The 20,314-nt window shown below is 40.0% G+C and overlaps 1 protein-coding gene across 2 annotated transcripts; it reads left to right on the top strand.

The window, feature by feature from the left end:
- The first annotated feature begins 8 nt into the window (after positions 1 to 8).
- LOC100562251 (sodium/nucleoside cotransporter 1) lies at positions 9 to 19,876 on the top strand. Of its 2 annotated transcripts, XM_062963498.1 has the most exons (18): positions 9 to 1,692; positions 2,691 to 2,791; positions 2,879 to 2,967; positions 3,349 to 3,446; positions 4,114 to 4,303; positions 5,407 to 5,548; positions 7,720 to 7,833; positions 8,429 to 8,506; positions 9,485 to 9,565; positions 10,808 to 10,888; positions 11,222 to 11,347; positions 11,583 to 11,713; positions 11,988 to 12,156; positions 12,763 to 12,960; positions 13,992 to 14,073; positions 16,007 to 16,105; positions 17,175 to 17,289; positions 19,364 to 19,876. In XM_062963498.1, exons 2-18 carry the CDS (start codon positions 2,723 to 2,725, stop codon positions 19,485 to 19,487), a joined length of 1,986 nt encoding a protein of 661 aa, XP_062819568.1. In that variant the 5' UTR covers positions 9 to 1,692; positions 2,691 to 2,722; the 3' UTR covers positions 19,488 to 19,876. The 2 variants fall into 2 exon arrangements, with proteins under 2 accessions (XP_062819568.1, XP_062819569.1); XM_062963499.1 differs by having other exon boundaries at positions 9 to 2,791.
- Positions 19,877 to 20,314: the final 438 nt, after the last annotated feature.

Here is a 20,314-nt window from a genome sequence, read left to right as displayed (position 1 = left end):
CTTCTGAACATTGACATTTAAAATAATAGTTCACTTTGTCCCTTGAACACTTCGTAGCATTCAAGGAACATCACTGAAAATGAGTTATTAGCAAGAGATTGAGTTGCCTTTAAAAGTATAATTGGGATCTTAGATTTTAAACTTCTTGTGTCATTTCAAACTTTTCTTAATATACTTTCCAGATTTATTGGAATTGTTGGTGATTATAAGATTTTTAGTACAACGTCTCTGGAAATTATCAGGGGAAGGTGGGCCTGTAAAATCTACCTATTGGGAGGGGGCAGCAAAATCCTAACCAAAAGAAACTGCTTCAGTTGGATGGAAATGCCAGCTGCCATGGCATTTACAATACGTACATAGGATCAGTGTTTAAGTACATTCCTGGAGCTATTTGTCTTCTGTTTGCTAGAGATAATGTCAAAATGCTTCAAGCCTTCAAGTGAGCTTGATAAGAGAACTGTCCTGTTCCCTTTGATTAAGGAGGCTGCTCATTAATCTATATTTACAAGCTGATGGAAAAAAGTGTTGGCACCAACCGCATGGGAGTGAAACTCTCCAAGGGGACTTTAGCATATTACGCTTTTCCTGTGTAAACGCTGAAAAGATCATCAACTGCTTTTTTCATTGATGGCTCGGTGGTGCTTGTTAGTTTTCACAGGCCATAATAAAGCATTTCTAGGTGTTCTAGTTTTAAAGCCATTCTCCCTTCCATGTACCAATATGAATGTCTCATAACTACTTAGTCTTGTCAGCTATTGTTTCTCTTCTGCATTTGAAGGGACAATCTTTCCTTGTAACACACTGTAGCCATTCTAAAAGTACTAGTGTGTTCAAATGAATGAACACTCAATTTTGGCTTTTGGGTACTCTCTGGAGATAGACACATACTATTTAACCAGTAAACTACATGATTCCCAGCCCGTTTCATTGCTTTCGGCACATAAAAATAATTCCAAAATCTATATCTTTTACAATCCCACATCACATATATTTTTTAAATTTTAGTAATTAGTCTAAGGATTTTTCTTCATTTTCATTCAGGCATGTTGTGATAGCAGGAAGATAATTGCTCAACTATTGATATTTAAATGTACTTGCAGATCTATATTGATTTTCTCCCTTTGGAAAAAAAATCTCTTTCCTGATAACAAAGCCAGGATTCTATCTAGTGAAAAACTTTCTTTCACAAACCTTGTGAATGTTCTAGTTAGCATTTCTTTTAAAATGCCTTTTTTTGTGTGCTGCAGAGCTGAACTTTTACAGATTGAAAGGAATAAAAAACTAGGAAGATTATACATTGTGCTCACATTCTAACCTCATTCTGCATTTCAGCAAGAGTAATTGTGAAAACTTTTGTTTATGTTTTTGATCTTGGTTTTCTCAGAAAACAGGAGAAACAGTCCAAAAGCCCCATTCCCATTGGGCAGTGCTTTTCTGAAATGTCTTTTGCATGACCCCAAAAAGACAGTAAGGAGAATGTTAGCCCGATCCCCCTATAGCTCCACTTGTTTAGCTTCTAGATAAGAGATTCTGACTCAGGAGTTATAAGCCTCAGGTGTACGTGAGGGGAGGAGCAGGATAGTGCTGGAGTCCAGTCTCCAGGTCTTTGGACTGTGTTGTTAATTTATAATCATGCCAGCCATGGATCTGCAAGGAATTCTTTGAAGGAGCTGGAGAGAACTTCATTGTGCTGTAAGTTAATTTTCCAGTCTCTCGGGGTTAAATCATAGATGAAAGAGTGGAACCATGAAGGAGGATCTGGGGGAAAAGATTGATAACCTGGACATATATAATTTAAAGGCAGCCTGGTGCAGACATATGCTAAATGTTCTTTTTCCATGCAAAAAAGAATCAGAGCATACAAAAGTTGTGGGGATGTTTGGAGTTCAAAGCCAGTGACCATGCTGATTGAGGGATCCTGGGTATTATAATCCAAAAATTAGTTCCAAGACATGGAAAAAATGCTTATAATGTCAAACATCAGTGAAGCATCTACAGATGATGAGGACAATGATGGCAGGCTCCCTTCCAGCTTTTTCTTCTGACCATTCCCCTCTTAAGTTGTGTATTCCACACTCTGTCCTGCTCCCTCAAAACTATTGTCCAAGTGTAGTTAAGAATCCCATCCTATGGCTAGTGACGGAAGACTCACCTGCTGATCCAGATGACTTCGATACATGAAATTGAAGATGTGCCATCTAGTCTTTAGCCTTCAACAGCAAATAGATTGCCAACCAGTACACTTGTCTACCTATGATTGATACAAAGCATATTTGCCTTTGTTGTTTATTTGCTATTTCTTTCTCTAGTTTATGAGCCTCATAAACTCTGCTCAAAGCTTGAGATGCAACCACTGAGGGATGCACAGAAAAGAAAAATTTAACTGAGCCATACAATCTGTCCTGTGTCCCTTAAGCTATCCTACGGCTCTCTGGTGTGGTAGAAAGGACTGTCCTGTCATCGGTATTGATATTGTATTTAACTACCAATCTGATCAGTATGTGGTTCAGGTGGGGAAAGTAGCATTTCATCCTTCATCTTAGGCTGCAAATTATTCTGGGTTTGCCCCAGCACTAGGAATGCAACAGTAGATATAAGAATGAGTGCATGGCTGTGCATTTCCTCCCTGAAGTTGGAAAGATACTGAAGACTCCAACATTTCCAAGCTGATCAAGTGCCATGTTTTCCAGTATATAGTAGCTAGCTACACAGTACCAGGGAGATGGGAGATTTCCGGATTTCGATTGGAGATGGAGATCGAGGATTGGAAAACCCTGCTTTAGAGTTCACGGTAAATTTCACCATCACTCTTACAATTTTGTTAGCCTGATCTTTGCATTTCTTCCAAAGATAACAACCATACTTGTGCTGTTGGCAGGAATCAGAGGGAAGTCCAGGAGCAACAAAGAATCATCACCCTTTTGAGATTTTGGGAGAAAACAACGCACAAGATGCTCATTTTGGGAGGTCAGAAAAAAATATTATAAAGGAAGGGGTAGGAGAAATTTGCTCTAAACCCTCTCACTGATATGAGGGTTGGGAGGTAGGGAATGATCCGTGTCTAGCATCCTTCTCTTGCATCCCTGGTCCCACAACAATGCTGGAAGAGCACTAGATAAGTTTGAACTTATCTAATCCTTAGCCCTTGATGGGGGAAAGGCAGGGTAAATAAATAAATTCATAAATAAATTTCATAAATAAATATGGAATCAGCATCCCATAGGACAGATCTGGCTTACCTCCAACTACTATCCCTCTTTAGCTTTGCCTTCTCATCAATCTTGCTGTAAAATGCTTTTATTTTGCTGTTTTGCCTTACATTTATCTTCTCGATGTAATCCTTTTCAGGTATAAGAGTGTGGTTCAGCCTTTTTATAAAGCAAGTGGCTTTTGCAAGGCACACATCAAGTTAATAAAGATGGCCATATGGTGCATTCTGTGCGCAGGTGAGATTTTCACTCACACAAATCACAGTATGTTTGGGGAAGTAAACAGAGAAAAACAGTGATATGGTGATAACTTTTGCAGTACAGGACCCTAGTCTTGACTGAGTATACACAAACACATATATGCAACACTACCATGCAGCAATGAGTAGCATCCCGTTGCTCCCATAACTTCATAACCAATGTATTAACATCAGTATAAAAAACTTGGAAAAAGTATGCGTTTTTTAACTAGAGCTCCTAGATTTCTCCACATAGCATGGCCATTGAAAATTTATAGTCCAAAAAAGTAACTTTTCCAAGTTCTGAATCCTATGAGATAAAGTTCAATTGAATTCAGTAGTGTTTAGCTCCCGAATTCAGGCATTAAATGGTCAAACAGTGAATTTCACCTAAAATTCTGTCATTATCCATGTAGAAAAAAAGTATGACATGGATTGGCCAGGCATCCAGAGTTTTTCAACATTCCCCAAGCTTGATGCATTTGGACTTTCCCCTCCCCTTACATATACTTTTAACAACAGATTTGTATAAATCAGGCAGCAGACCCTGCCGTTTCCTTTTCTCCACAATGAAGATGTATAAAATAAGGACAAAAGGGTCTTCTGCTGTTGGGTTTCATATGCAGCCAGCGCAACTGAAAGGTTTCTCTGTCTCCTTTCTCTAGGTTATGTGGCCTATTTCATTGCAGCCTGTTGGCTGGATTTTGATCGAGCCTTGGCGTTGGTCATTCTCACTGGTCTGGCAATTGTTCTCATAGCCTATAGCTTGGTGAATAAATGGTGGGGCTCTGCGATTGTGAGACTGTTGAGCCCTTGTGGGAAATGCTGCCAAAGGGCTTGGCCATGGCTGAAATGGTGAGTGAAGGATTTGTCTCCTGAACAGATCTAACGTGGGCTGGAAGCTGATTTGCATGGCAGCCAAAGGACTGCCTCCTCCTTGCCACCATATAAATAGATGACTATGTTGTGACTCAGCTGGAACCTCAGATGGACTCTGATGAGGATGATGGGATTCAGGTTCACAATCAGGTTCAAAATGTCACTGTTGTAGAAGATGAGGAACAGAGAGTGCAAGTTCATTTTCCCACAGCAAGGCATGATGTTGATGATACTGAAACTAGCCAGGTGCAAATGGACTTGGAAAAGGAGGGCAGTTCTCAGTCTGACAATGAGGCTCAGCAAACTAACGAGCAGGCTGACCTTGACGAAACAGGTTCCCTAGACCGTTTGGAATTCAGGGTTCGGAGGAGTGTGAGAATTGCAAACAAGAAGGAGGTTAGAGGCCAGAGAAATGCTTTCATGCTTTACAAAGGGTATTAAAGCAATATGTTTGGAGACAAACCTCTGTCAAAGCAACTTTCATTCAACCAAGAAGCAAGCCCTCGTTTTCCTGGATTATCTTGCAGCTTTTGTGTTCATGTTCTTGGGACTTCGTCATGCTCTAAGGGGACTTTGTTTATTCCTGGTGATTTCTTGAATTATTCTCTAAGGCTTTATTTTGTAACGATCTTTTGGAACTTTACTTTTGCTTTTAAATAACTTTTTATCTTCTATTTTCTAATAAACTAAAAAAGACTTCGACCTGTGTGCAGTTTGGGGTATACAGCAAGATGAAGCTAACCTGAGGTGCAACAGGTTATGAGAGGGATTGAACCTTCCCAAAATGAATCATCCTGCAGAATTGTATTGGAGGACCTAAAATGTCTAGAGAGAGAGGGGCCCTCTCCAGAATTTTTAGGCCCTCCAGCACAATGCTATGGTCATTGTTTGGCAGAAACATACCATAGAATCAGGAGGAACAAGAAAATGCATAAGCAAGAATGCATTTTTCATTCCCATGTTAATGAAATGGTGGTTGCCAGTCCCACAGATATGGAGGTTTGTACATATGCTTACAGATCTAATTTGTATCCAAATCAGCATGTATTTGTAAAAACAAAAGCTTTCTTCTTTTTCAGGGTGTTATGTGCTCTCATTTTGATCGGGCTGATCACCTGGCTGGTTCTTGACATGTCTCAGAGGCGAGAGCAGTTGGTATCCCTGGGAGGGTTTGTTGTGCTGGTGCTGATACTCTTTGCCTGCTCCAAACACCATAGAGCTGTAAGTATTTCCTTTCTCTTGGACCTTCCGATATGAAAAAGATTGGAAGAACCACCAGTCTTCTTCTCTTTCCACTTTTACCATTCCTCTTATCATTTTGTCTCTGCTTGCATTGCAATTCATAAAGACTTCAGTCCTATTCCCACTTCCCTGGGAGTTAACTCTACAGAATGCAGTAGGGCTTATTTTGGGATCAACATGCATAAGATCAGGCTGATATTCTAACTCAAATGCTGTCAATACAATTTCCCAGCAAAGCAAGAAATTGTAAGAACACTTTACTGATCGGTTGATTGGTTTGATTTTACTGTATATACTCGAGTATAAGCCTAGTTTTTCTGCCCTTTTTTTTTGGACTAAAAAAACCCTCCTCGGCTTATACTCGGGTGAGGGTCCTGGTGGGCGTATATTCAGGTCGGCTTATACTCAAGTATATATGGTATATTTATTATTTTTCTCTATTATTATTGGTATTGTTACATTTAGAATCAGCAGCGCTAATTATTATTATGTACGCCAGAACTCAATTGACAGACCCAGTCTTTTGAACTTGAACACGGCCATTTGCATTTTAGAATGTTTTTATGAATGTTGATGTAAGTTAATAATTTTTAATCTGATTTATAGTGTATTGTATAATTTTTATATGTGTGTTTATTGTAAGCCGCCCTGAGTCCCCTCTCGGGTGAGAAGGGCGGGATATAAATGTTGTAATAAATAAATAAATAAATAAAATTTATTATTTTACTCTATTAATTATTGTTATTATTACATTTATTATTTTACTCTATTATTGTTGTTACATTTATTTATTTATTTAAAGCATTTATATTCCGCCCTTCTCACCCCGAAGGGGACTCAGGGCGGATCACATTACACATATAGGCAAACATTCAATGCCTTTTAACATAGAACAAAGACAAGACAAACACAGGCTCTGAGCGGGCCTCGAACTCATGACCTCCTGGTCAGAGTGATTCATTGCAGCTGGTTGCAGCTGGCTTGCTCTCCAGCCTGCGCCACAGCCCGGGCCTTTACATTTATTTTACTCTATTATTGTTGTTACCTTTACATTTATTTTACTCTATTTTTATTATTATTAATACATTTATTATTTTACTCTATTTATTATTACATTTATTATTTTACTGCATTCATTATTATTATTACATGTATTATTTCACTCTATTATTATTAAAAGGATAAATAAGCACATTTACATTGAAGAAGGTGAAAATAATGATTTAATCAGGGTTGAACAGTCATATCTTAAATTAGTTTGATGTAAAGATTCAAAAACATTTAAACTACTGATGCCTCAATTAATGTAATTTTATTGGTATCTCAGCTTATGCTGGAGTCAATGTTTTCCCAGTTTTTTGTTGTAAAATTAGGTGCCTCGGCTTATATTCAGGTTGGCTTATACTTGAGTATATACTCGAGTATATACGGTATATTGTTATTTTTTACTTATGGTGACCCTATCACATAGTTTTCTTGGCAATGTATTGGCAAGCCTTTACCATTGCCCTCCTCCAAGTCTGAAAGTGACTTGCCCCAGGTTACCTAGTAGACTTTCATGACTGGACAGGTATTCGAACCCTAATTTCATGGACTTCTAGACGGGGATACTGTTGCTGAAAAGGTTCCAGGGCAGGAAACAACCTACATAACATGAGAATATAATGTGCATTGCATAACCAACTAACAACATTAAAAGAACTGTGCTCATTCAGAGCAACATCTGATCTCATCCACTATCTTGCTTTAGCTTGAACTTTAAAGATGCTATCCAAGGTGCTGAAGTCCAGCCTCAAAATTATTATTTTTTTAAGTTTAGCACTTTGGACAACTGCTTTCAAATTGTGATTCGCCACTTCACTACCATGGAGACTGCCACTATTAGTAACAGACGTCAAAGGTATGTTGCTCAGCTATAGAACCCCCTGGTTGATCCTGGGCAAGTCACATTGTGTCATCCTCGGGGGAAGACAATGGCAATAAACCCAATGACATGGTTGTCTTAGGATCACTATAAGTTTAAAACCACACCAACAACAATAGTTGTACATACTAAGAAAGATCATACTGGTAGGATAATTCTAGAAATTGTATCTCAAGTTCTATCTGTACTCACTCCATTGCTTCTTGTGTATACATTGGATTTGTAGGTGTCTTGGAGAGCTGTGTTTTGGGGGCTCAGCCTGCAGTTTGTTCTTGGAGTCTTTATCATACGGACAGAACCTGGATTTCAAGCTTTTGATTGGCTTGGTGGACAGGTGCAGGTATGGAACTTGAGTGGTGGGGAAAGGCTGGAGCTCTGTGACAGAACTCACACTCTGTATGCAGAAGGTCCTTGGTCCAGTTTCAAGACATATCCAAGTAATAGATCCCAGGGGAATTGTTGATTTAGATAATGTTGATTTAATGGACCAGTGGTCTGATTGAAAAAGATGTCTTTAACCCATTTTCTGAATGTCTTCGAATATTCTGTCCACCCAGAGTGGTGAGCATACACTTGGTTTTAATACCATTCCTCTTATAGCTGCTTTGGGTTTTACAGCAGATGCCCATGTGTTGAATTCTATTCCCATCTGAAAATCAGCACTGGAGCGGCTATTGAGATGAACAGCCAAGGGTGGTTTTGTACTCCTACAGCAACTCCTATTTATGGACAACAGCACTAGGAATTCCTGAACCTGTATGACCAGCATCTTTAGTGGCTTGGGTGGTTCTAGAAGCTGTAATCCAAAGAGGCAACTTTTCTGGACTATTTTGCAGCCACGATGCTTGAATGCCTCCTTTCAGGAGCTTTTTTGATGTAATCACGAAAAGATGACTCACCCAGTTTCATTCTCCCCGTCTTCCTTTTCCTTGCAGACTTTCCTGAACTACACCATTGCTGGCTCCAGCTTCATTTTTGGCGACAAATTGATCCATGAAGCATTTGCCTTTCAGGTGATCTTTAAGAGTATTTTATTCATGTAAGGAGATTATTAACGATTGCCACCAATTTGTAAAGGGACCAAGAACGACTAACACCAATTTGTAAGATGCAGCCACCAAAGACTCAGAGAGGAGGCCTTTTACTTTTTTCTTTCTTCTTCTTCACCTTAGATGATAGCGTAACATAGTTTATAATATATGCGATAGAGGCTTAAATGTTGGAGGAACAATAACAAGTTTATTCAAGCACAGAGCTTAGTTGTTACAATTCTCACTTAGAGGCACTTTCATTAACAGTTACAATATTAGAATAAGATGAGTCAAACTCCCTAAAGTGTCGCTTCTTTAACTTAAAGTAGACAGAAATTCATTCTCTGCCACTTTTAAATTACAGTCACCCCTGTGATATTCAATTACAGTTTCTCTGTTCCTTACAAGGACACAGACTACATAAAATAAGTCATCAAACTTATTTTAATCCAACTCAAAATGAACACTTGAGTCTCCCTTGATCCCCTCAACCTAGGATCAATCTTCACTGTGCCTCATCGAGCACAGACTGAAACCTTTTTTTAAAATTCTGCACTTCTTCTACAAAACAGCAGTTGGCTCTGCCTACTTCTCCATGGCAACCAGCCTCTGAGTGCAGAGAAGCAATAACTGCAATACTCACCCTTTTAAAACACAAACACACAATTAACCATAACATCTGTAAACCAAAAATTCATACTTCATTACAGTGCAAACATACACTCAGCTGCCTTTCACTGGTCTCATCTTCCTCTTGGTTGGTTACCTTAGGCAAGGAATACTCAGAAGTGGGTCTTTTTGGGTCGGGGAAGTTGGGCAAGTATGAAATGATGGTACTATAGGGGAAGAGGCATGGACATTTGTGGAAGCCTCAAGCCCAAGACCTGCAGTTGCATGTTCTGTGAGTTCTTGGATGACACTTGCTAAAGGCTAACGTGTTCCATGTTGTTCTGTGTCCAGACACTGCCCATCGTTGTCTTCTTCAGCTGTGTGATGTCCATTCTCTACTATTTGAGGGTCATGCAGTTCATTATTCTGAAGGTAATGCAATGGATTAAGCCCTAGGCATTCACCAGGTGGCTTGTTGCCCTCAAGCTGGCCCTAGTTCTTAGGAGAAATAAGAGGTGTCCCAACATGTGAGTCTTCCATTTGGCTATTCTCTCCTTTGCGCAAGAGAAGGTTTTGACAAAAATATAAGGTTCACTATTGCCCGCAGTTTCATGTGTTCGCATGAAGTCCCAGACTAGATCCCCTATGGGTATGGGGTCATACTATATCATTAGACACACACATTAGACACGCATCCCTCCCAGCTCTCTACACACCAATTCATAAAGGTGAATATGGTCCTTCAAAGAAGGTCATAACCAACACTTTTGAGTTATAGCCGGAAATGGACTGGCAATCAGTGGAGTTATTGCAATTTAAGCCATCACAACTTGAGAGGGGACTCTGAGTGATAACTGTAATACCCTATATACTCGAGTATAAGCCGACCCGAATATAAGCCGAGGTACCTAATTTTACCACAAAAACTGGGAAAACTTATTGACTCGAGTATAAAACAAGGGTGGGAAATGCAGCAGCTACGAGTCCAATTCAAAAATAAAAATAGATATTAATAAAATTGCCAGGGCCCCTGGTGGCACAGTGTGTTAAAGCACTGAGCTGCTGAACTTGCAGACCAAAAGGTCCCAGGTTCAAATCTGGGGAGCGGAATGAGCACACACTGTTAGCTCCAGCTCCTGCCAACCTAGCAGTTTGAAAACATGCAAATTGTGAGTAGATCAATAGGTACCGCTCCGGCGGGAAGGTAATGGTGCTCCATGCAGTCATGCCGGCCACATGACCTTGGAGGTATCTATGGATAACGCCGGCTCTTCGGCTTAGAAATGGAGATGAGCACCAACCCCCAGAGTCGGTCACAACTGGACTTAACGTCAGGGGAAACCTTTACCTTTACCTTTTTATTAATAAAATTGCATTATTTGAGGCATCAGTAGGTTAAATGTTTTTGAATATTTCTATAAAACTGTAATTTAAGACAATTATAAGACTTTAATAAGATAAGACTGTCCAACTCTGAATACCTATATACTCAAGTATAAGCCAACCTGAATAAAAGCCAGCCCGGACCCTCACCCATGTATAAGCCGAGGGGAGCTTTTTCAGCCCTGAAAAAGGGCTGAAAAACTAGGCTTATACTCGAGTATATATAATTCCTTTTTACAAATAATTTTCCCATCTCTGCTGCAACTGACCATCTCTGATTCATTCTTACAGATGTCCTGGCTCTTGCAACTCACCATGGGCACAGCAGCCACAGAAACCCTGAGTGTGGTGGGCAACGTATTTGTTGGGATGGTAAGCTGGCATGATAAAATGGTTGTTATTTTTGACTACAGTTTCCCAAATCCTTCAGCCAACATGGCTGAAAGATATAACTGTAGTCCCTGCTTGAGTGCTTTATTCTTGGGCTATGCATTGGTTTGTGTGTGCCAGGAATACTAAATCATTCTATGTAAGGAATGGAAACATGGTCTTTTATAGTTGCTGATTTTGTCAAAGTTCTGGTATTTCAGCTACATTATTGTGGTCTTATCTGGTACAGGAGTAGGTCCATAGAGCTACTGTACTGGACCCCGCTCTTCCCCTTTCCTCTCTGCCCAATTGTTTGAGCCTTTCTTTTGCTTTCAGACAGAATCTCCACTCCTCATTCGCCCATACCTGAAAGATATGACGAAATCAGAAGTTCACGCTGTGATGACAGGAGGCTTTGCCACTATTGCCGGCAGTGTGATGGGAGCGTACATATCATTTGGGGTGAGTACTAGAAAAACTATACTCTTTTATACATTTGCAGACCCTGCAGTGTAATTCTATGGTCAACTTCTAACAGTTGTCCATTCAATTACTCTGGAGGACTAGAGATTCCTGTTCTCTCAATTTTAAAAAAGCAGTTTTTTGCTCACATTTTTGCACGTTCACAAGGGTTCTGCATCCGTAACTCCACTGAATGTAAGGGACTGATTGAATTCGTTGTGTTCTTCGACTGTAGATTGACCCCTCCTCCTTGATTGCTGCTTCCGTGATGGCAGCCCCATGTGCTTTAGCAATGGCTAAACTCGTCTATCCAGAAGTGGAAAAGTCCAAGTTCCAGAGCCGGGAGGGTGTGAAAATTGCTGCTGGGTAAGTGCTATTGAAAACACTAAGACTCAGACCCCATTGAGAGCAGAATTTGCCCTACCATTCATTAGGTAAAGCAAGACATCTGCTGGTAAAAAGTATAGGGAAGCAATGAAGTCCAAAACCTCTGCAAGAATAACATTTGGGAAATACTGCCTTAGTTTATAAATCAAACATGTAGAACAAATACGTTTTCACTTTCAAAATAATTCTCCTTTTAAAAATTATATCGACAAAAAGTCTTTCAGTATTCTCTTTCTTTTATATGTTGCCACAGGGAAGAGAAGAATGTTCTGGAAGCTGCTGGAAACGGAGCCTCAGTCTCGGTGGGGCTGGTTGCAAATATCGCAGCCAACCTCATTGCCTTCCTGGCAGTGCTGGAGTTTGTCAATGCCACCCTGTCTTGGCTGGGGAACATGGTCAACCTGCCAGAACTCTCCTTCCAGGTATCCCGCATAAGGCCACCACCCGCATTGAGAAAACATTGAGATCCTTATCATGCTGTACTGTTATATTCCATTTTAACTGGTATAGGATTTGTGGTTTAGTAAGGACCCTGGTGGCACAGTGTGTTAAAGCGCTGAGCTGCTGAACTTGCAGACCGAAAGGTCCCAGGTTCAAATCCCGGGAGCAGAATGAGCGCCCACTGTTAGCCCCAGCTCCTGCCAACCTAGCAGTTTGAAAACATGCACAATGTGAGTAGATCAATAGGTACCGCTCCGGCGGGAAGGTAACGCCGCTCCATGCAGTCATGTCTATAGACAATGCCGGCTCTTCGGCTTAGAAATGAAGATGAGCACCAACCCCCAGAGTCGATCATGACTGGACTTAACGTCAGGGGAAACCTTTACCTTTACCTTAAGGACCCAGAACTCTCTGACTGACAATTTGAAAAAATGGGAATCAAAAGAGATAAGAGTTGGTGTGGAGGAAGTTAGTGGTGATTATGATTCTGGATGCCATTGAGTTAGATGGGGAAATTGGCAGCAGTCACAGAGTGGTTACAGACTTGCCCTTTGAGGTTATTAACCACCTGTTCTTCTTGCTTGCAGCTGATCTGCTCCTATGTCCTGGTTCCATTAGCCTTCTTGTTAGGAGCAAGCTGGGAGGATGCACCCCTGGTTGCGGAGATGCTGGGAACAAAGATCTTCTTAAATGAGTTTGTCGCCTATCAGCAACTTTCGACCTACAAGCAGAAGCGACTAGATGGGCTGCCAGAATGGGATGGGAATCACAAGCAATGGATTTCGGCAAGTCTTGCCTGATCAATGGATTGGTGGTGTGATCCTGAATCAGTTATGAGTTGTAGCTATGGTGACCTTCTATGCTATGGTAGAGTAGAAACAGCCACGATCCCCACCCCCGCTGCTTCTCAGATCCAGTATGAAAATGCATTTCACATTTGCTTGACATTGGCTGTTGCCCAGCTCTAGACTGTATCACCCTTTGTCACCTCTTCCATCACCAGGTTGCATAATAGGAAGGGAATTTCTGGTGTTCATTTTCCAGAAACCCCATTCTGTGTGGCCAATGGCAAGGGATTGTGGAGACTGAAGTTTGAAACCCTGTATGGCCAAAAATATTGCCTCCCCACCACATGGTATTGTTTTCAGAACACCGGAAAGTATGTCTGAGGAATGGTTATATTCCCAAAAGTTCTTAGATCATTTCATTCCACCCAGATAATATACTTGAGGTTTGTAAAATCCACTTTTGCAGAGATAACAAATATTCCCCACACATTTTTCTTGAATCTAGTTTTTATGAGCTGGTCATTGACTGTAATAAAGTGAACTTGAACTTGAATCCAGTTTATAGTAAAACTAGCATAACATTTATTCAAGAAGGTCTAGAAGTAATATAGATTGGCCGACACTTCAGAGAAACTAAAAGCAACTGTACAGGCACAAACAATAATAAGAAAGCAATTTCCAGTAGACTAGCGCTTAAATTTCTACCTTCAGTTCACAAGGGTCATCTCTAAGTCTCAGGGTTTGGGTGTGCATCTTAAAACTGATTCCATCCTAACATAAATCATACACCTTCCAGAGTCCTTCTGCTCAGCAGCGGAAAGATTTGCAACATGTAGCATAACTTTTCCAAGCTCTTTCTTGACACCCCTCTCTTACTCAAACTTCCCTGCTGTGTACATTGGGAAGAGAGGCAGCAGAGGGAGGGAAGGAGGAAGAAGAGAAAGAGTGATTAGTTGTTATTGGAATGGGTGGAGATTATTCTCTGCTGTTATCATTGCCCTAATTGCCTTGTTTCTCTTCCTCTCCAGGTCAGAGCCGAAACCATCACAACCTTTGCTCTGTGTGGATTTGCCAATCTGAGTTCCATCGGGATTATGCTGGGTGGCTTGGGTGAGTTGGCACACCAGCGAGAGAATCAGGCAAGCCTTGAGGCTAGGAGGAAGCATAAGCTCAGGGGAAATACCTTTGTGCCATGCAAAGTGGAAAGTGGTTTCCTTCCTGGTACAGAATTAAGCAAGTCTGGCCCTACCACTCAACAGGCCGTGGCAACTACAAAAAATATTAGGAGCAATAGTGGCAACTGCCCAGGCCTTTTGCTACACTTGAAAGGCAGGAATGATAACCCTCAAAACTGTGATGGAAGACTCCGAAGCCATCTCCCGTGTTGAGCAAAGATCCAGCTGCCTCTCTAGTCAACTTCTGTACATGCAGTGGAGGGGACGCCAAATTGCCCTTCGCTCCAGGCAGCACAATGTCATAAAATGGCCTTGTATCTATGTCCTGTGCTGCCTATGGTCCCATACTGACTTACTGTATATACTCGAGTATAAGCCTAGTTTTTCAGCCCTCTTTTTAAGACTGAAAAAGCCCTCTCTTGGCTTATACTCGGGTGAGGGTCCTGGTTGTCTTATATTTGGGTCAGCTTATGCTCGAGAATATATGGTACATTTATTATTTTTCTCTAGTATTATTGGGTTTATTACATTTATTATTTTTCTCTATTATTGTTGCTACTATTACATTTATTTTACTCTATTTTTATTATTTTTATTAATACATTTATTATTTCACTCTGATATTATTATTATTATTATTGCATTTATTATTTTACTCTATTATTACTTGTATTACTTTCCTGTATTTACAGTAGAGTCTCACTTATCCAACACTTGTTTATCCAATGTTCTGGATTATCCAACGCATTTTTGTAGTCAATGTTTTCAATACATCATGATATTTTGGTGCTAAATTCGTAAATACAGTAATTACTACATAGCATTACTGCTTATTGAACTACTTTTTCTGTCAAATTTGTTGTATAACATGATGTTTTGGTGCTTAATTTGTAAAATCATAACCTAATTTGATGTTTAATAGGCTTTTTCTTAATGCCTCCTTATTATCCAACATATTTGCTTATCCAACATTCTGCCCGCCCGTTTGTGTTGGATAAGTGAGACTCTACTGTATTACATTTATTATTTTTCTCTATTATTGTTGCTACTATTACATTTATTTTACTCTATTTTTATTATTAATAATACATTTATTATTTCACTCTGATCTTATTATTATTATTCCATTTATTATTTTACTCTATTATTACATGTATTATTTCCCTGTATTTATTATTATTATTATTACATGTATTATTTTACTCTATTATTATTAAAAGGACACATAAGCACATTTACATTGAAGAAGATGAGAATCATGATTGGATCAGAGTTGGACAGTCTTATCTTAAATTTGAGCTTTATGTAAATATTCAAAAACATTTAACCTACTGATGCCTCAATTAATGTCATTTTTTTGGTATCTATTTTTATTTCTGAAATTTACCACCCTCAGCTTATACTGGAGTCAATGTTTTCCCAGTTTTTTTGTGGTAAAATTGGGTGCCTTAGCTTATATTTGGGTCGGCTTATACTCGAGTATATACGGTACATTTAATATTTTTTTCTATTATTATTGGTATTATTACATTTATTATTTTTCTCTATTATTGTTGCTACTATTACATTTATTTTACTCTATTTTTATTATTATTATTAATACATTTATTATTTCACTCTGATCATATTATTATTATTGCATTTATTATTTTACTCTATTTATTATTACTTGTATACTTGTATTATTACTTGATTCCCTCACTATACAGCTCAGAAGTTATTTTTGTGCCAAAGCTCCTTTTCCAAGTTCTACTTATCCGTGACTAGGGTGATTGAAAGCATCTGGAAAGATAAGCCTGACAGAAGTCCAGAAGGAAATCTACCCCTAGCCCTGCTCATCCATCTCTATCCTTCTTTTTTATTCTAAGCATCTATGGTACCAGAGCGCAAAAGTGAATTTTCCAGCATTGTCCTTCGGGCTTTGTTTACTGGGGCCTGCGTCTCCCTACTCAATGCATGCCTTGCAGGTACAGTATGGATATTTTCTATGGAACTGGGGGAGGGCAAAGGTTGGAAAGGTTCATGGAAGGACATCTCAAGTTTAGTAACAGGAGCAACAGCAGGACCTGGGTGGTCCAACCAAGGAGCAAACTGCAAATTGGAATTGGAACCTGGATTTGCCCAGCCCAACCTTCTAGTCACAGGCATTGGGGAAATAAGAATTGCTCCATGCCGCAAACAAGTGTTTCCTAAATAGAGGCTTTCATCCTTCTGTATAGGGTCTTCCTGGAAATATGTTAACAGGCAAACCTGCTAAACTTTGAGGAGAGGATGCACAAGCATGTACACACAGGTTAGGGGCCGCTGGTGGCACAGTGTGTTAAAGCGCTGAGCTGCTGAACTTGCGGACCAAAAGGTGCCAGGTTCAAATCCCGGGAGCGAAATGAGCGCCCGCTGTTAACCCCAGCTCCTGCCAACCTAGCAGTTCGAAAACATGCCAATGTGAGTAGATCAATAGGTACTGCTCCGGCAGGAAGGTAACGGCACTCAAGGCAGTCATGCTGACTACATGACCTGGAGATGTCTATGGACAACGCCAGCTCTTCGGCTTAGAAATGAAGATGAGCACCAAACCCCAGAGTCGGCCACGACTGGACTTAACGTCAGGGGAAACCTTTACCTTTACCTCACCTTTTACATGTTAGCAAAATTAGCAAAGTCGTTTTCTGGGAAATCAGAGAATCTTAGACATGGAAGGTGATGCAAGGGCCATTTAGTCTAATTTGTTCTCATGCAGGAACACACAGCATGCTGCACAGATAACAAAGCTCTTCTGGAGGCCAACAGGCAGTTATTTTATGCAGCAGCGGCAGCATGGCCCACAAGCCTAAGTCCAGGTCCCAAAAAGAAACACAAATCCCTTGTCTTGGGTAACAATCCTCTACCCTGCCAGCCAGATGGGAGAACTACAAAATGATTCCCAGATTCCCACAGCTGGCATGACCAGTCTAGTCAAGAGATTTGGACTCGTCCAAATTAGAGACCTTCCAAGCTCTGGGTGTGAGCCTCTTTTGCAGTCTCTGTAACTTTTCTCAGGCATCCTCTACGTACCCAGAGGAGAAGTCATCGATTGTCTAGACCTCTTCAGCAGAATTGAATTCAACTCTACAAACTATTCCGTTTATGTTTGCTGCACAGACTTGTTTACCAGGTGAGCAAGTGGTCTTACTGAGCTCTTGGCTGTGTTGATATGGGCAAAGGGTACAATGCTATCAGAGGGAGTGTGAGGGCCAGATGGGAGTAGAAGACTGATTGGTTTATTACATTTGATGCTGTGACTGTGTATGCTGAAAAGAAATATCTAGAGGTGATGCTCCTGAACTTCTATCCAGTATCAACTGTTGGTTTTCATACCAGTGGAATGGTAACTCTACTTCAGGTTACCTCCTTTAAAGTTTGGACTAAAACCCGCAGCATGTTCACATTACTGTCATGGGAAACATCTCAGGTACCTCTTGACTGGCATAAAACCACCATGACTGGATACATCAGGTGAATCTTTAAAAAAAATAGATCAAATTCAATGGTTTATTTAAAACATCTAACTAGCCCTCAGAAAGCATGAGTTTCAAGTACAGTAGAGTCTCACTTATCCAACATAAACGGGCCGGCAGAAGCTTGGATAAGTGAGTATCTTGGATAATGAGGGATTAAGGAAAAGCTTATTAAACATCAAATTAGGTTATGATTTTACAAATTAAGCACCAAAACTTCATGTTATACAACAAATTTGACAGAAAAAGTAGTTCAATATGCAGTAATGTTATGTTGTAATTACTGTATTTACGAATTTAGCACCAAAATATCATGATATATTGAAAACATTGACGACAAAAATGGCTTGGATTACCCAGAGGCTTGGATAAGTGAGGCTTGGATAAGTGAGACTCTACTGTAGCTTAAAATTATGCAATTGTGGTACAGTAGAGTCTCACTTATCCAACACTTGCTTATCCAACATTCTGGATTATCCAATGCATTTTTGTAGTCAATGTTTTCAATATATCATGATATTTTGGTGCTAAATTCGTAAATACAGTAATTACTACATAACATTACTGCGTACTGAACTACTTTTTCTGTCAAATTTGTTGTATAACATGATGTTTTGGTGCTTAATTTGTAAAATCATAACCTAATTTGATGTTTAATAGGCTTTTCCTTAATCCCTCCTTATTATCCAACATATTACCTTATCCAACAGTCTGCCGGCCTGTTTATGTTGGATAAGTGAGACTCTACTTTATTTCCTTTTGGAAGGCAATGGGGATGCAAGCACGTTTCATGTCAAAGGCATTGCAATGAATGAGACTAATGTTGGTATAACAAATTTACTTTCAAATGTTATTTTAAAGGGCAATTTTAGAAACATTTTAACACATTTGTCAGTCTTATGCCATTCTCTTATTAGTCCTAATTGTATTTTTTACCCCCCCCCCCCCCCAGCAACAATCAATAGAAAAAGAACAAGCGGTGTGACAATACATGAGATGACGTAACAGAAGCTATATAAATTATAAACAAGTCTGGATTTTTGCTATAAATTGAGACTGACTTAAATGGGGGAGCCAATTTCATGGGGAATCATGGGAAACTAGGGAGATGGGTTCCAACAGAAAGCAAGTAGGCATGATGCTAGCAATTTGAAGAGGTTTCAAAGCGTAAAACTTCACAAAACCTTATTCAACTGTGCATGTTCACATGGGTGGGATTTTCATTATTTCTGGATAAATGCTGCAAATTTGAAATGTCAAAAATTGGGGAAACGCAAATCGTAGCTCACCTGTGCTAAACTTCGCTGTACTGTAGTTTTTAGCTTCTCTGAAATTCTTCCTTGTAGAAATGAGAAAGGACACCAGATGGCACTAACGTTCCTCAAAATAACTTTTATGTTTGCTCCGGAATCTACCAAGAGGTAGAAAGTTTCTGGAGAAAGTTATTATTTGCACTGCAGCACCCATATGACTGGGAGAATCTGGGAACTGTAGCCTAAAAATGTTTCATAGGGATAGTAAACAAAATCACCCATGCTTAGCAGTTTGCATCCTGAAAAGGACCATGAGTTACATCTTTGAGACTGTTTGTGAATGAATAGAAATGCCAAGAATACGAATATCCTTTGTTGAGGCAAAAAGTAGCATGTCGTTGACAGGAATATGCAGCATTGGTGTCTGGAGACAATGGAGTTTGCTGCCATCACCTTCTTGTATTTTCCTCTTTCACAGCACTTTCACAGCAACCAATGGATCACTTTCTTTCTCTGGTGTTTGGGAAAGTGTGGATTTCAGTACATCATTAACTTATTTCCAGAACTGCTGCGGACACTACAATGTCACAGCCTGCGCTTAACAAACTGTTATTGTCACGGAAGGAATAACTGCTGTGCAAGAAGCTGCCTCACTTGAATGATGGAGATTCTACCAAGCTGCCTTTATAGTGTAATGTGGATTCAACTGGGACAAAATCTCATCTTCAGCATTAATAGCAAAGAGCAACAGCATGTTTCCAAGAGTTCAAGAAATCTTATATACATACAGCAAGCAAATCTCTTCTAACTGGAACCATCAAAGCAACTGTTGTGGTTCACTTACCTTGTTTTTGGGATACAAAAAATCCAGATGGGTAGCCACAGTTTTCTGGTGATAAGTTGATAGGGACCTCCTTTGTTTACAAATGAGCCCTAAATTCCTTTTCACTCTTGAATCAACCAGAAGGAAGTGCTTATTGTTATGTCTTCAGTTTCTTTATTCATGTTTGCCTTTCCATATTGAATGTCACCATGTTCCTCATCTAATCTTGTTCCAGCTCTAGACACGATTGCCAACTGATCAAGATTTTGGGATTTACAGAGTTATGGAAGTTGAGGTCACAAGCATCTGGGTGAACTAGTAGTGGCCACAATGCTTTAACCCTCCATGAGGCTCAATTGTCCCAGCCTTGGCATTTTTGATAGCCTAGAGCAGTGATAGCAAACCTTTTAGAGACCGAGGACCCAAACTGGGGAGGGGAGGAGGTGTGGATGAGCGGAGGGTGGGATGGTAAACGGGTGGGTGAGCAAGCAGAAGGCGAGCGACAGTGCACATAGCAGGAGAGAGGGTGCTGTGTGCCCCTTCTGGCACATGTGCCATAGATTCACCACCACTGCCCTAGAGGTACAGTTGCAAGTGGACTCTATA

The sequence above is a fragment of the Anolis carolinensis genome, unplaced genomic scaffold (assembly GCF_035594765.1).
Source record: "Anolis carolinensis isolate JA03-04 unplaced genomic scaffold, rAnoCar3.1.pri scaffold_11, whole genome shotgun sequence".
NCBI classification, from domain to species: domain Eukaryota; kingdom Metazoa; phylum Chordata; class Lepidosauria; order Squamata; family Dactyloidae; genus Anolis; species Anolis carolinensis.
Note: the sequence above shows the minus strand (reverse complement) of the source record. Positions and strands in the feature narration are given on the sequence as shown.

Excerpts from the sequence above, each read along its gene's own strand:
- LOC100562251 (XM_062963498.1), top strand. The coding sequence starts at position 2,723 with ATGGGAGATTTCCGGATTTCGATTGGAGATGGAGATCGAGGATTGGAA. Across the intron at positions 4,304-5,406 it reads GCTTGGCCATGGCTGAAATG|GGTGTTATGTGCTCTCATTT; the intron begins GTGAGTGAAGGA and ends CTTCTTTTTCAG. Across the intron at positions 8,507-9,484 it reads ATGAAGCATTTGCCTTTCAG|ACACTGCCCATCGTTGTCTT; the intron begins GTGATCTTTAAG and ends TTCTGTGTCCAG.